The 15,373-nt window shown below is 41.3% G+C and overlaps 1 protein-coding gene across 2 annotated transcripts; it reads right to left on the bottom strand.

Annotated features, from left to right (window-relative positions):
- On the bottom strand, positions 1-13,590 carry rad51d (RAD51 paralog D). 2 transcript variants are annotated; one of them, XM_080013212.1, is made up of 10 exons: positions 13,394-13,590; positions 12,982-13,043; positions 9,083-9,201; positions 3,007-3,088; positions 2,780-2,914; positions 2,554-2,649; positions 2,295-2,385; positions 1,015-1,085; positions 700-864; positions 1-292 (listed from the first exon to the last, which is right to left on the bottom strand). In XM_080013212.1, the coding sequence occupies exons 1-10, from the start codon at positions 13,473-13,475 to the stop codon at positions 194-196; spliced, it is 1,002 nt and encodes a 333-aa protein (XP_079869338.1). In that variant the 5' UTR covers positions 13,476-13,590; the 3' UTR covers positions 1-193. The 2 variants fall into 2 exon arrangements, with proteins under 2 accessions (XP_079869338.1, XP_079869339.1); XM_080013213.1 differs by having other exon boundaries at positions 226-346.
- Between the last annotated feature and the right edge of the window lie 1,783 nt (positions 13,591-15,373).

Here is a 15,373-nt window from a genome sequence, read left to right as displayed (position 1 = left end):
TTAAATCATTAGGTCTTTATTCCAGAACATTACTGCTGGGGTGAAATGTACAGAATACAACCAGTAATTACAAAACCCATCTTAAAATAATGCAGCCACAATAAAGGCAAAAAGAAAAACATGGTCAAGAGTTGGCAGATCTTGTGTTCAAACTGTCCGTTGCGATGGAGTAGCAGAGCAACGCACCTGGAGCTCAGCTGGAATGACTGTCATCACGTTTCCTTTTCTCCAGCCGTGCTGCTTCAGGTTTACTCCACTCCTTTATGTCCAACTCTTCTTTGATGTGGCACGGCTGGAAAGAAAAAGGTCCAGGACACTCTATCTACGAATAACAGTAAAGAATGGACTGGGGGGGGGGGGGGGGGAGATAAACCGCAGAATTGCTTCAGTACTGCGATGGCATCTTCAGGGTCAATTTTATAAAGACTTAACAGCTGCCACACAAAATGTTTTGATTTGAAACCATTTCCTTTGATTAACTCAATTATGCATTCACTTTCGGCTAAAAAGTGAAATACAACCAAAGGTCAAATACACCACATGACAAATGCCTAAGAGACATCTGGTCCAAGCGGGTCGTACTATCGTTTTAAATAGCAGCGGGGACAGGACGACAACTGTTAAATACAAGCCACCTGAAAGTGAAGCACATTTTCGGCAGCAAAGGCCGGAGCGCCGCTATAAACATCCTCACTCTACCTGTCTGGAAGACTTGACCAGTGTGGCGGTGCGCTTGCTGCAGGGGGCGGACCCTTCGCTCTCCGTCCGCTCCAGCAGCACCCTGGTTCTGGGGACGTGGCTCCATGTCTGACCCAGTCCCGCTTGCGGGTCCCCGCCGCCACCTCTGGTCAGATGATTGGTCACCTGAAGAACAGGTCACCTGTTTATTTTCTGAATCGCCCTGTTGTTTTTGGCTTGGATATTAAAATAAATAAATAAATAAATAAAGTTTGAACAGTTCTGTCGCTCTTTGGAATTTGTTTGACAATTGCGTGGCTGTCGAGCTCCGCTCACCAAGACGGCGACATGGAAGTCCTTGGCGATAGTCTTGAGTGCGCCCGCGACTTGCATCATCAAGGACATGCCTGGAGTGTGGAGTGAGAAATGACCCAGCTTTGTCCGTGTACACCATATTTTAGATTGCATGTTTAACATTCCTATTCCTGCCCAGGTAATTCAGCATCACCTCGTCCGGAGTCGGATAGAATCTCGGTTTTCAGTGACGAAAAAGTGAATACTTGAATCAAAACGGATGGCTCTGAAATTTTGCTGGGTCCAAAATTTTCAGTCATCTATTTCAACAGTTTGTGTACGAGAGCAATCTCGCAGTAGATGTGGACAGCCTCAACAGAAAAAAAGGTTTTAGCTGTACTCATGCCATGACGTTATGCTTGTTAGATATTTTAAAAGACAAATCCACCCTTTAAAAAATGTTTGATGTTAAGTGCTCATTTTAGGCAGGTTTTTGCCGATCATTATTCAATAGTCATTTGTTGTTCACCGAAATGCCTATAAATCCACTCCAAACCTATGTTACCATTTAAAAATCCCCCAAGAGTAATGTTTGTCTTTATGTGTTTTGCATTATTAATGTATTACTGCTAAATTTTGCGACAGAACGCACGTCCTACAATGTACGTCACTGCCCGAGGCATTGCACAGCAATGAAATTAGTGGCAAACAAAAAAATTTACCAAAACAACCCAGGGTCATTTTTTTTTTTTTTTTTTTTTTTATAACTCTAGGCAAAGTCACTGTGGAATCACATTAGCTTTGCCTGAAATGTGAAGTATGTTTTTGCACCGAACGCAGATTGTGGATTTGTCCATTACTTGATGTGGTTGACTCGGCTGAACTGCCGGGAATGAAGGGTTTCATTTGTTCTCTTGGAGGGTTCGTGTGTGTTTAAGCTGCTGGTTGCGTGATCCGTCCAGCCTTCATAACCAACCGGGAGCAGAGAGAGGGATGGCGCTCTAAGTGAAGGACAACTTTTTTTTAATAATAGGAATGTATCATATTTGAGTACCAGTGTTGGCGTATAGAGATTCCTGTCCTTGCACATATTTCTATTTGAAAACAGAATGTATAGCATCTATTCAAAGTGAAGGCATTCCATTTTGACAATTTCGATTTGTCCCTAGGACTCCCCGGCGCGCCGCCACTGCATTACCCATTTCCGAACTGCGTAGGGGCGTCAAATTGGTATTTATTTTGTAAATTCATGACAGTTTACGAGCTCCCAGGTGGCAAGGACTGCCCTCCGCTCAGATGAAATTGTTAGAGAGAGATATTACCTTCATTTTGTCTTCCTCCCAATATGGGAGAGATAATAGCAGACACGGAATCCACGATCAGCGCTTTGACCGAGCCGCCACCCGCGGATGCCTGATTCAAAATGGGACACATTTTACTGGAAATAATTCACAGCTTTCGACTGGACGCGTCTCTCTCGACAAATGGAGCTGCGATTACAGTGCGGCAAGTGGCTGTGCTGGCATGTTGTGAAAAGCCGCCTTCACAGAAGGCGGAGAAGTCAATTCACCGCAGACGCACCTGTTGAAGGCCGCCACACCGCAGGCCGTGCAGGCAGCGGAGGACGGCGAAGATGTCAAAAGCGCGGAACACGCGTATCCTCTGCAGAGCTTCCGTCTGTGAAATGTCACGCAAGTTGAGAGGTTTTATTGATTTGCGTCCCCCCCCCCCCCCCCACCTCCCGCCCCTTATTTTGGAGCTCATTCGCTCTTTGTCTGAACCTTGAGAAGCCACGGCGTCGGCTCACCTGCTGCTCCTTGTCGCCGGATCCGGCTTTGAGCATCTGAAGCAGGCGGCTGGCAGACAACGCCCCCGTTGTGTCGATGTGGATCACGCTCTGCTTCAGCCGGTGGGATATATGCGCCGCCACGCCAAAACACACCTGGAACACGTTGTAGTTGCGCTCGGACATTACCAAACGGATGTGACAAATTTAATGAAGGTGTTTTGGTTACTTACAACAGGAATAAGCACCTGAGATTTACCAGCTCCTGGACCCCCCGACAGCTCTGTTATCTCTCCTGTGTACAGTCCTGAATCCAGCAGCTTGTCCAGGCTGTAGGGACCATGCGCGGATATTAAAGTGGTTTTCAGAATGCCGTCTTTTTGATGCCACATACATTGATTTTTGGTCATTTTACATTTCATTTAATTTTGAACCATGTCACAAAAAGCACGTAAGTCTGCATCTCTGAAATAAATTGTCCCACTAAACTTGCAACTGCTCGGGTCCTGAGGAAATGCAAGTTAACAACGCCAGATCTGACTGTTTGTCAACCTCAACAAAATGATAGTCCATGTCCATCTTCATCCTACTTAAAAAAAAAAAAAAAATTTTTTTAATCTGAGGCGGCAGAATATAACCCTCTCCAATATGAGGAATTTTGATGGGTATGTTCTTGTACCAATTCCAATTACCATAACCCTAGTTTTCTCTTGCTTTATTTGTAATTTAATTTCCTAATGCTGTTTCAAATACTCTGTATCACAAGCGCTCATATATTCTCTCTACCGCAATAAAATAATTCCCCCACTTCTCCGCCACAGCTTTTTGTTAGAGAAAACAAACAAAAAAAACAAAAAACACATCGACCATTCCAGTCTGCACTTAATATTGATTTCTGTTGTAATGGAACAGGTTTGGAATTGCAGCTCTGAAGTAATTTCTTTCTTGCAATTTTCAGAGTAGCATGAGCCAACTGACGATTACAGAGGGCCTTAATATTTGCCACCCTAATTACAGGCGCATCAGTCACACCATTCCATGTATCAAGTCTCCAAGTCTCCAAATTCATTACACAACACGCCAAACACGGACAAACTGCATCAGCGCTCGGTGGTCGCGAGTCCAAGCTCCCTGACGAGGATAGACAAGACTTTTAACAGGGTAGTGGATAAATACCACAAAAGTGATTTCATAACGATTGAATCAGCCTCTCTCAGACTAAGTCTCAACAAAAACGACACGTTATGAGCTTCACTAAATCTGGGATTTATGGCAAGGCTACCATTCGGAAAAAACAATTGTTTCCAAGCAACGTGCAGTCACGCAACCTGGTGTAAGGTGCACAAAACCTGGACCTGAGCGAAGGAAAACGGTCGACTGATGAATCAGTTTGAATACTGAAGACAGAATGTTCTCACTGCACGTTGCTCTGGAGGAGAAGCAACTGTTGAGGCAACGTAATGAAATGCACGGTTAGGCAGGCTAAAGACGGACATTTAGTTCAATTTTTTTTTTATCCAGACGCTTACATAACAAAAGCAGAGCCCAAATGCTGTTTGTAACGCCGTCATCTTTCTGTCTAAGCCCAGGAAGCGCAAACGGTACACTCCATCTGACGACACAATTCCAACCAGTTTCGCAGCTCATCCTTTTCGTTATCAGCCAGGACATTTCAGATTATAATCTCAGTTACAGGCAATTGACAATTTTATTTTTTTATCATCTGCACGGTGCACAAGGTCAGCAAGCTTAGCATCACTGGAGAGAACGTCCAGACCGTGACCATGAGGGGGGAGATTGAGGGTGGCCTGTTGTGCGGCAACAGTTTGTGTTGCGTTAAATTGGATCTCTGTGATTTCTATCATCCTTCGGGGGCCATATTGATTGAAGTATATCTCCACAAGGCTGGTATGCATACTATTAAAGTTGTAGAGTGAGGATGACTATCGCCTTTTAAAGGTTTGGAAGATAAACTCGACTGGAAAATGTAACCGATCCCCCTCCCACAAAAACAATTACCATACACCGTTTGTCTGCACCGTGTGTACGCCGGATGTCCATGTTTTCATTGAAACCAAGTTCACTTGAGGTTAAATGATATGTTTTATTGAAAAGTCCACGGAACTCAAATAATAACATTAATTTTTACCTGATCTTGTAAAATCAGACAGAGTTGGCAATCAGCGGGTGAAGCAACTGACCAACTTGGTCCTAACTGGTGATTTGTAGGTCAGAATTCTCACATCTATCACTGTATTCTGCAAGGCTCTTGGTGATAGGGGCTGGCTTTGATCAGGGTTAACATTACATTACATTTAGCTGATGCTTTTATCCAAAGCGACTTACAATTATTCAAACACCGACGGACGCAGCCATCAGGAGCAATGAGGGGTTAAGTGTCTTGCTCAAGGACACTACAGCATGCTAGCAGGAGGAGCCTGGGATCGAACCAGCAACCATTAGATTACAAGACGACCAGCTCTAGCTCCTGAGCTACCGTCCCCTATAAAGTGTTGAGTGCAAGATACACATAAGCTCTTTAAAGTTCCAGTATAATCTTTGACAAATCGGCACTCTACATGTACTGTTCTTAGACCTTTGTTTTTCTATGTGGGTTTTCCAACTATGCTTATATGTGATCATAGTCGCTCAAAAAGTTTATTAAAATCACCATGGAAATAGCTTGCACAGAATGTTGAGGGTACACATACACACACCAATTAAATAGCTGAACATTGATGGAGAAAACAAACAACCGCTGCTGCTAACTAACTTGTCATAGGGGAAAACACCCCCGATGCAGTGTTTTCATTGGGCTAAATCTGTGCAACCTGAACCCATGCATAACCATACCATGAGAGCTGTTATTAGTCCAAGTGCCTACTGTAATAACATCTTGTTTCTTGGCTTTTATAAGATATTGGAGCATTTCACCTCGCTCAAAACATGACAGAAGGGTTTACAACGAAAAGAGATCGATGTAGTTAGGGATTCTTGAGGCAAGGTGGCTTGACACAACCTGACAACTCCAATAGAGCTCGACCTGGACTTCTACAGTAATCAGAAGTTCTGAGATGAAGATGCTTATAACTGACATCGAAGCTGACCAATCTAATATATGAATGTACGGGCAGATGGTTGGACATATACACGAAGCAAGCCATTTATTAGCCAATTTAAAATGATAATGTGAGCAAAAGTTACAATATTGCAGCCTCCGTCGCCAATGCATTTCACTGAAGGTTATACACCAACCATATCATAAGCATATGCATAATATAAAAGCATAACATAAAAATAAGGAAAAAAAAGGTCCGTATGATATATATACACAAGACGCTGAACTATCTTGGTGGAAAATCAAATGCAAACACACAAAGATCCAAAAGTCACATTTAAAAGTATCCTTAATCACTTTATTATTATTCTGCACAGCATACATTTCCACGTGGTGTCTCAGGAAAGCCAGAACTGAGCCTGAAGTGCCCCTGCTTACACTACAGTCACACCAACGCCATACGTACCCCCCGAGGTCCATCTAATCCAACGGCGTAGCAGACAGCGACAACTTCAACTGGACAGATAATCTGAGTCGGGGGGGTTTTGTTATTCAAAAGAGTTTGGAAATATTTTGGAGAGTTTGAGACATTTTTGGCTCATGTCTGAGGTTCAAGTTTTGGGGCCAAAAACCAATATTCTCTATAAGTAGATTACCAGCCGTCACCTGCACTACAGTGGGAGACTCTTAACACCGTGTTCAATAGCACCACGGGGACAGAAGGAGTAAAGGTGTTAAATGGAGCAATGACTGTGATTATAACACACCTCCACTTGGGCTCTAAATCCACTTCTGACAGGAGACACAGCCTAAGTGCTCTCGGTGTTAAGATGGGAGGTTTTCTGCAGTGAATGGCTGACACCCAGAAAAGCTAGCTTTGGACTGTGCTGGAGCCCAGTGGGAAATGCAAGGTAAGTTTAAATATTATTGAGAGGAATGTCTATTTCTGCTTTTTAATGACTTTTTCGATGTCAGGACCCAATATCAATTTTACATACACCGTAAACAAATTGTAGATTATAGTTATACTTATATCAATTTTACATTTTGAGTAACAGACAGCTTGCTCATTTTGTTGAGAAACTGCAGTCTATATCCATTTCGGTGGCAGTCGGTTGTGTTTGGCTCATTAATTCACACACAGGCAGTAGCTGCCATCTCTCCCATCAGACAGTCAATAAATATTGTTTCTCTGCCAGAATCGGCCTATTAAAAATAAGCAGGAAGTGCCCTGTTGCATATACAGAACGACAGAGCGACTCTACCTTCACGTCTGAGTCACTGTGACGTCTAGCGGTGCACTGTGATCGATACCGTGCACCGCTTGTTCAAGGTACTCGATTAAATGTCACACGACTCACACCCACTACGATAACGTGGGGGGGGGAAAAAAAAAAGGGGGGCAGAAAAATAAATACATCTCAATGAATTCACTTCAGTCTTTCCCAAGAGCAGATCAAGACTTCATCCCAGGGACGTCATTCCATCTCTGCAGATTCTCACCAGTAGAGTGCAGCGTTGACACATGCAGGGGGCGGGTCGTGGCGCTGACGGCCGATTATCTCCCGACGCCAACTCGGATGACTAATTTATGGAACCACTTGGAGGGGATAAACACCTATGGTGCCTTTATTATGACACTGAGAGAGTACGGTCCACTGCAGAAGAAATGCCAGTGGATGAATTATGAAGGGTTGGTTCATCTTACAGCTTCAACTGACAAGCCCCTTCTGACCCCATCTGACGGCAAAGGAAAAAGTTGTTTCTTAATTGCTGACGGTTAATTATTACAAATTGTAGGAAAAAAGTGAAACTACATCGTATCGTCATTAAGATAAAATTTCTATTTTTTACAGACAACCACTGGATTATTTATGCAGGAGTTCAAGTGTTTTCAATGTTGCGGTGTCCAAGTGGCGCCACATTAAAATTTTTCGTCCCCTCATATGTGACAGATCACTGAAAAATCTTTCAATTTTGGTGATTCGTTTAAAGGCGATCTCATCTGTACGCAATCTTCTAAAATTAAAGCAGACGCTGTAATTTCAGTGACTTCCATTAAGTTTATTTCACTATGAACATAGTTTAACTTGTTTGATGTCTTTTGTTACTATATGTGCACAAGGCGCATTTCACGGGCAAACAAAAGTGGAATGACAAAGAAGTATCTCAAACACTTTTAGATACATTTTTAGCAGTGATAGTACTGATTGTCAAATCCCTTAATCTAACAATAAACAAGAGGCCAGTTAGACTTTCATTTGAGGTATAATAGTCAGCTGCTGGCATTGCGTTGTTTAAAAATGTTAGATGCTGTACAAGTGTGCAGATAGATTTTTAACACTGTTATAGTCACCTACCCTGGGTCATAACAGTAACAACCTATAGAACTTCATAACTTAAGTGTGGCAGAAAGTACAGATCAGGAGCAGAACCTTGACTCAGAACCTTCTTCAGCCCCCCCACCCCCCCCTTGGAGCCCTCTTTCTTACAACCTTCCCAAAGCCAAACAACGACCAGATAATCTAACCAAAACTGTAATTTAATTCAACTTAAGATAAAGCCAGACATTTTGTTTTGGCTGTGAGGATACAAAACAGACCTCACCTTGATATTGCTAAAGACATGCAGTTGTTTTGCTGCGGATGTTGAACAGACGTTCTATTATGTATCTAGTTTGCCAAATGCAGAAATAACAAATCACAAAAGACATTTTTATTACATATAGGTTTGGCCAATCACATTATGAACGCAGGGGAAAGACATTTTTCCGTGAGGACAGGATGTACCTTTTAAAAAATAGGTTGCATCATGCATTATTTTTCTAAAAATGGTCTGGTGGGTCATTTATGATTTTGAGAAAGATGTTTAATAAGTCCATTTTTGACAAGCTCAGAACAGGTTAAGGCCTCAGACTCTTGTGCTTGGGTACCTACCGAGAACAAATCTAAATCATCTCAGTTCTATGGCTTTCTTACTCACAGCAGCAGAATGTTCATCAATACAAGTGGGTCCACCCGGTTTTTAATTAGTAACTCAATTTGAATTTGTTTAGGACCTGAACAGAAGACGGAACAAATCATTTGCAGTGACAGAGGCCTCTGTCATACAGTCAAATGAATCCATGTACACAAGTGTCTCACCCTCACCGTAGTATTTGTTCAGGCCAACCATGTGCATTTCATTCTCTTTATTACCCCCTTAACTCCCACTATCTGACCGAGCCTTTGTAGGTACTGGACTGAGGTGTGCAGAAGCACCTGTACCTTGGGTTTCCCGTGGAGAGGATGGCCATGGAGCCCAGCAGTTCCTCGTAGAGATCTGCCCCCGAGACGGGGAAAGCCGTGTGCTGGGCCAGGAGAACTCTGCGTATGGCAAACAGAGTCTGGAGGACAAAACAGGCAGGAAAACAGTTAACCAACACAAATATCAACAAGCGGACACAATGTAGGGTATGAGTCAAGTGTCGTTCGCAAATGAGGGGTCATCAGGTACGGACATCCCAATCTGCTTTTGAGGAACCGATACCAAGATTTCACTTTTTTCCTTGTCAAGTAAAACACACACACACACACACACACACACACACACACACACACACACACACACACACACACACACACACACACACACACACACACACACACACACACACACACACACACACACACACACACACACAAAAGAAGAAACGATACCGATCTTCTATTTCATGACCAACCAGATGAGTAGAATTTGCCAGAACACAATGTCCCAAACTTTGGGCTTATTGCTTTACAGTTCAGGTACTCCTCACTTAACGACCGAGTTCCGTTCCTACAACCAGGTCGTCAAGTGAATTGGTCGTTTAGCAATGACCCGTGTTATTTCACGGTAAGGGGGCGTGGCCATTGCAAAGGCTAGTGTAGTGAATACTGACAGACTGCAGGAACGAGACTGAGAACGAGAACGGTGATGAAATGTGATGTATACAGTGTATATAGTGTATATAGTATTTATAGTGTATGTATAGTTGATATAGTATATATACAGTGTGTATAGTATATACCGTTTGTATAGTATATATAGTGTATACAGCTTATATAGTGTATATAGTGTATATACAGTTTATAGTATATATACAGTGTGTATATAGTGTATACAGCTTATAAAGTGTATATACCGTGTTCCAAATTATTATGCAAATTGGATTTAAGTGTCATAAACATTACATTTTTTGTTTTTCAATTAAACTCATGGATGGTATTGTGTCTCAGGGCTCTTTGGATCACTGAAATCAATCTCAGACACCTGTGATAATTAGTTTGCCAGGTGAGCCCAAATAAAGGAAAACTACTTAAGAAGGACGTTCCACATTATTAAGCAGGCCACAGGTTTCAAGCAATATGGGAAAGAAAAAGGATCTCTCTGCTAGTGAAAAGCGTCAAATAGTGCAATGCCTTGGACAAGGTATGAAAACATTAGATATTTCACAAAAACTTAAGCGTGATCTTCGTACTGTGAAGAGATTTGTGGCTGATTCAGAGCACAGATGGGTTAGTGCAGATAAAGTCATAATGAGGAAGGTTTCTGCCAGACAAATTCATCAGATTAAGAGAGCAGCTGCTAAAATGGAGTAGTGGATGGCTGGTGGATGGCCACCATGTCCCAACAAGGCTGCGACGTCAGCAAGGAGGTGGCGGAGTCATGTTTTGGGCCGGAATCATGGGGAGAGAGCTGGTAGGCCCCTTTCGGGTCCCTGAAGGTGTGAAAATGACCTCGGCAAAATATATAGAGTTTCTGACTGACCACTTTCTTCCATGGTACAAAAAGAAGAACCGTGCCTTCAGTAGCAAAATCATCTTCATGCATGACAATGCACCATCTCATGCTGAAAAGAATACCTCTATGTCATTGGCTGCTATGGGCATAAAAGGAGAGAAACTCATGGTGTGGCCCCCATCCTCCCCTGACCTCAACACTATTGAGAACCTTTGGAGCATCCTCAAGCAAAAGATCTATGAGGGTGGGACGCAGTTTGCATCGAAACAGCAGCTCTGGGAGGCTATTCTGACATCCTGCAAAGACATTCAAGCAGAAACTCACAACATCACAAGTTCAATGGATGCAAGAATTGTGAAGGTGATCTCAAAGAAGGGTCCTATGTTAACATGTAACTTGGCCTGTTAAGATGTTTTTGATTGAAATAGCTTTTGATTTCAGTAAATAGCTTTTGATTTCAGATTTCATTTTCAGTTCATTACAACCTATAAAATGTTTTGAAACTCTGCTATGCATCATAATTTGGAACAGTGCATTTTGAGTTTTTTTATTTTTGAAAAGAATACTGTTATCATTGGGAGGTTTGCTCAATAACATTTGAATTATACCCAAACGGTTGATGACTTGAAAATTATACTGACTGTCATTTGCATCGACTATTTAGGAAAATCAGAGAAAAATATCATTTGCGTAATAATTTGAAACACAGTATATAGTTTATATAGTATATATAGTGTATACAGCTTATATAGTGTATATACAGTTTATATAGTGTATATATAGTGTATATAGTATATACAGTTATATACAGGGTGATGTGCGATGAGATGCTTGAAGCTGAGACGCAACGCACACTATTGTATGCGGATGTATTTAATTGTACGCAGCACACAGCGTACATTACAGACTGGTCAGAGAGCTGGCCGTAAGTCCAAACGGTTGTTAAACAGGTAGGTCGTTAAGTGAGGAATACCTGTATATAGATAAAAGATAGCTATAGAATAGATCTATCTTTATTTATTCTGGCTACCTCATTAAAATTTTAATCTCTTTTTTGAAGGCCTGACAGCAAATTATAAACATGTAGGAAAGAGAGACAAAATTGTCTCTCTTGAACTTGCAAGATTATTAAAGATGTAAGCGGGGTGTGATGAATCATTCATTGTCCTTAGACTTGTCGAAGTTAATCATTTTTATTGACCTTTCATTTCCCTTTCTGGAAATAAATTAATAAATAAACTGCTACACAGGAGGTGATAATTCAGCTTACATTAAAAACAGATCGTCAATAAATAACACCCCCCCCCCCCCTTTTTTTTTTATTAGGTACTTGTATGTGTCAAACAAGCAGAAAATCCAATCGCTTTTCTTGTATATTTTATGTTAGACGTACCTGTTGATATCAGATTGTTATATTGCAGATATTGTTTAATAGCGATATCGTCCTTTAGTCTGACATCACTGTTACATACTAGTATCACTGTAACCAAAATCAGAATATTTTGATGTTCTGATTTTTATGTTCAAATTTTGAATCAATTATAGCAAACTGGAAGCAATTCAAGAAAGAATACATATTGTATCAATTCCAAAAAGGCTGTGTTAATTTACGGGAAAAATGTAAACAACCAACATTATTCAATGAACAGCCTCAATTCATCTGACAAACATTTGATTGACATCTGCTTCCTAATTGAGGCCGGTGAGATCCACTTGTCTCCATAGCCATTGTTTGCAAGGCAACTTCCTCACCGCACTATATGCAAATCCAAGTCATTATATTGGAACAATGTGATATCCTTAGCCGTAGCTTTTAATGACATGATGTCGCCGACACTGAAAAATGTTACTACTTCACTATGATGGATGAGTATTGTGTCAACTGGGATGTTCTGTTGTAGTGATGCAAGATTCGCAAGATTCAATGATTTGTTCATAGTGAACAAATCTATTAAATGACTCAGGAGTTGGGAGTCACTCTGGCAACAGTCTTGTTGTAGACAAGACAAACACACACACACACACACACAATATTTTTTCATTATGTTTTTGGATAAGCTTAATAATCTGCAACAGAATAAATACAACACGGTTAATCACATAAAACATAGACACTAGCACAAAAACTGACTTGATGTGAAGTGTTGAAATATTTAGTTCAAACTATTGCGTTACTTTATTGTAACGGCCTTAAAGAGCAGTTAAAGACATCGCACCAGAAGGCGACATTACAATAACCAAACTCCCAGGCGATATCTATCGTCATATCACGATAGCCATATAATGATACATCACCCAGTCCCTAGTTTGATATCAACAAAACTGGTGCTGGCAGAGCTATCGTCTACATATTTGCATCTCGATCAGAATCCCACCCAGTGTGAGCATTACTGCGAATAAATACCTTGTAGGATACAGAGCATTTTTGGGCGAGTTCCTCTGTATCAGCAACCACCAGGTCATCCACTGTGAAGAGAGCAGCATCCTTAATAGCGAGGCAGAGTCGCAGACACATCTTTTAAACGAATTGGGAGTCACTCAAGAGCCTGGATCTCGATTTGCGAAGGCATAAATCATGTTGAATGTGGCTTACGTCCACTTTGCATTCCAGCAAAACAAATGACTCTGACAGAATTGTTTTTGCGATTCACATTTTGCATTTCCATGCATAGATAAATAGCGGAGGCAAGAAAATCAAAATAAAATGTAGGCAAACACTTCGCCACTCCTCTGCCCGGTATAGTGCTTGTCTATGACTCGTCAGAAACCGAATCCCAAATGCGGGTTGAACTCGTCGTCACTTTCAACGTACACACCTGTAACAACGTCAGCCGCGCGCAAATCGCGAGTCAGCTCTTCATCCAGCCCGGGGCACATGCCGCCTCTCAGAACCACCATGGCTCGGACCTTTCATCACTATCGCCCAATACGAGCTACTGTTTCCAAGAACTTAACGTCCATCACCTTGTGCTAAAAGTTGCGAGAGGTCGGCGTCCGAGTCGCAGCGCGGCGAGACTTGTATTTCCCGTTTGAGCTGTCGCAACTCCGTGACGCACTTCCGGATTTGGAAACGACTTATATTATATTAAGTTATTATTATTATTATTATTCATTAATATTAAATTTAATTCACTTTTACGTTTTATGATTTCTGACGTGTCTCCGGAGTCGGACCGGTACATTTTTTCAAGAAGCAATATGATGATTTGTGTCAGGGGAAACCCTTTTTCCTTTCAACTGTGCCGCGCGTTTCCCGTCGTCTGCGCATGCGTGATGAGACAGGCCGTATTTCAATGGAACATGATCTCCAGAACCTAACTGCCAACTATTTAAGAGTGCAAATAAAATAAATCGTGTTTGAATCGTGCATATGCACGTTTCGGTTGTTTTTACTTCAGGTACACATTTAGAACCGCTCAGCGATCTTAAAAAAAAGACCCATATAGCTGAACTTTAAATAAATGTAATTGGCATATTAGAGTCACAATTCTAATAAATGTAATCAATATTATAGATATTCAATATTGGGTAAATACTCAATATTATAAAATTGAAAAATTAAAATATAAATAATATTTAACAATAATAATAACCCAACATCTATTATTTATCTTCAATTATTATTTTTATTTTTTTTATATTGCCGAGGCCCTGGTAATTACAGCGGTGGTAGGGCCATCAATTAATGGTGTTATACATGCACTCGGCATACTATGGTAGACATACACAGGCGATAAATGATTCACATTCATCTCCAAGCAGGTGTGACATGAAGCGGCAGATTTAACTTTTTCAGAGGCAAATGACTTACTCAAATGACCTGGGGGCAACCGGCCAGTCATCGAACATGAAGGAACAAACTTATTGTATCGTTGTTTTTATTTTATTTCTTTTACACCACGCATTAGTGAGTTGCCGAATAATTTAGAATTTAGAAAATTCGACACTTCTGACATGTTTTTATTATATTTGATTCTGTTTTATACTCTAAATAATAAAATTGTGTGGATTAATGAAGCATTGTGATAATAAATAATAAATTTAACAATTATTTTGTGGGCCCATTTAACAATATATTATAATGGTGTAGTGGGCCACATTACTCTCGCGGGCCAGATGTGGCCCCCGGGCCCATAGTTTGAGACCCCTGCTTTAAAGAGATAGCGCAGGATGTGATCAGTGGCTGATCTGCTGCTGTCCAATAACAACAAAATCCCTTCTGTCTTTATTATTTATTGATCATTATATCGTTATTATATATGTAATAACCTGTGTTGACTAAAGCCCTGCCCATATCTACGTCACTCTCTAGTCTTGGCCACCTACCAAACTGTTCTAACATCTTAAAATTTGAGCCGAAACCTCATATGCCGTGCGGCGGTTAAAGTTTTTATTTCCGTTTTCCCGACTGCTCCTGAAATCTGATGTGTGCTATTTATCTAGTTAGGCAATTGAAGCGCATTCTTCGGTCAACCACAATGTTCACGCATCAGTTGCCAATATGGGACTGTGAATCAGTTGACTGCAAATGTCAATCCAGGGCGTGTGCCGGCAGTCTAATGGAGAAGGCTTTCTCTGGCAGACAGGGATACTGTGGTTGGGCGACAGTGCAGAAAGCCATCCTGACATCCAAAACTGCTCTTTGGGTGAGTGAAGTAGTGCAAAGAATTGGGGATCAGTGGAAAGAAGGAAGAGAGATAACCGTCAGACGAGCCATTTCTCAACCCTGAGAATATACTGGATGCGGTGTGTTCTAAATAACGTCCGCACAATAAATACAATTTTCGACCGATTAA

Source organism: Zeus faber (genome assembly GCF_960531495.2).
Source record: "Zeus faber genome assembly, chromosome: 14".
In the NCBI taxonomy this organism is placed as follows: domain Eukaryota; kingdom Metazoa; phylum Chordata; class Actinopteri; order Zeiformes; family Zeidae; genus Zeus; species Zeus faber.
The sequence above is the reverse complement of the archived record's forward strand: the minus strand, read 5'-3'. Positions and strand labels throughout refer to the sequence as shown.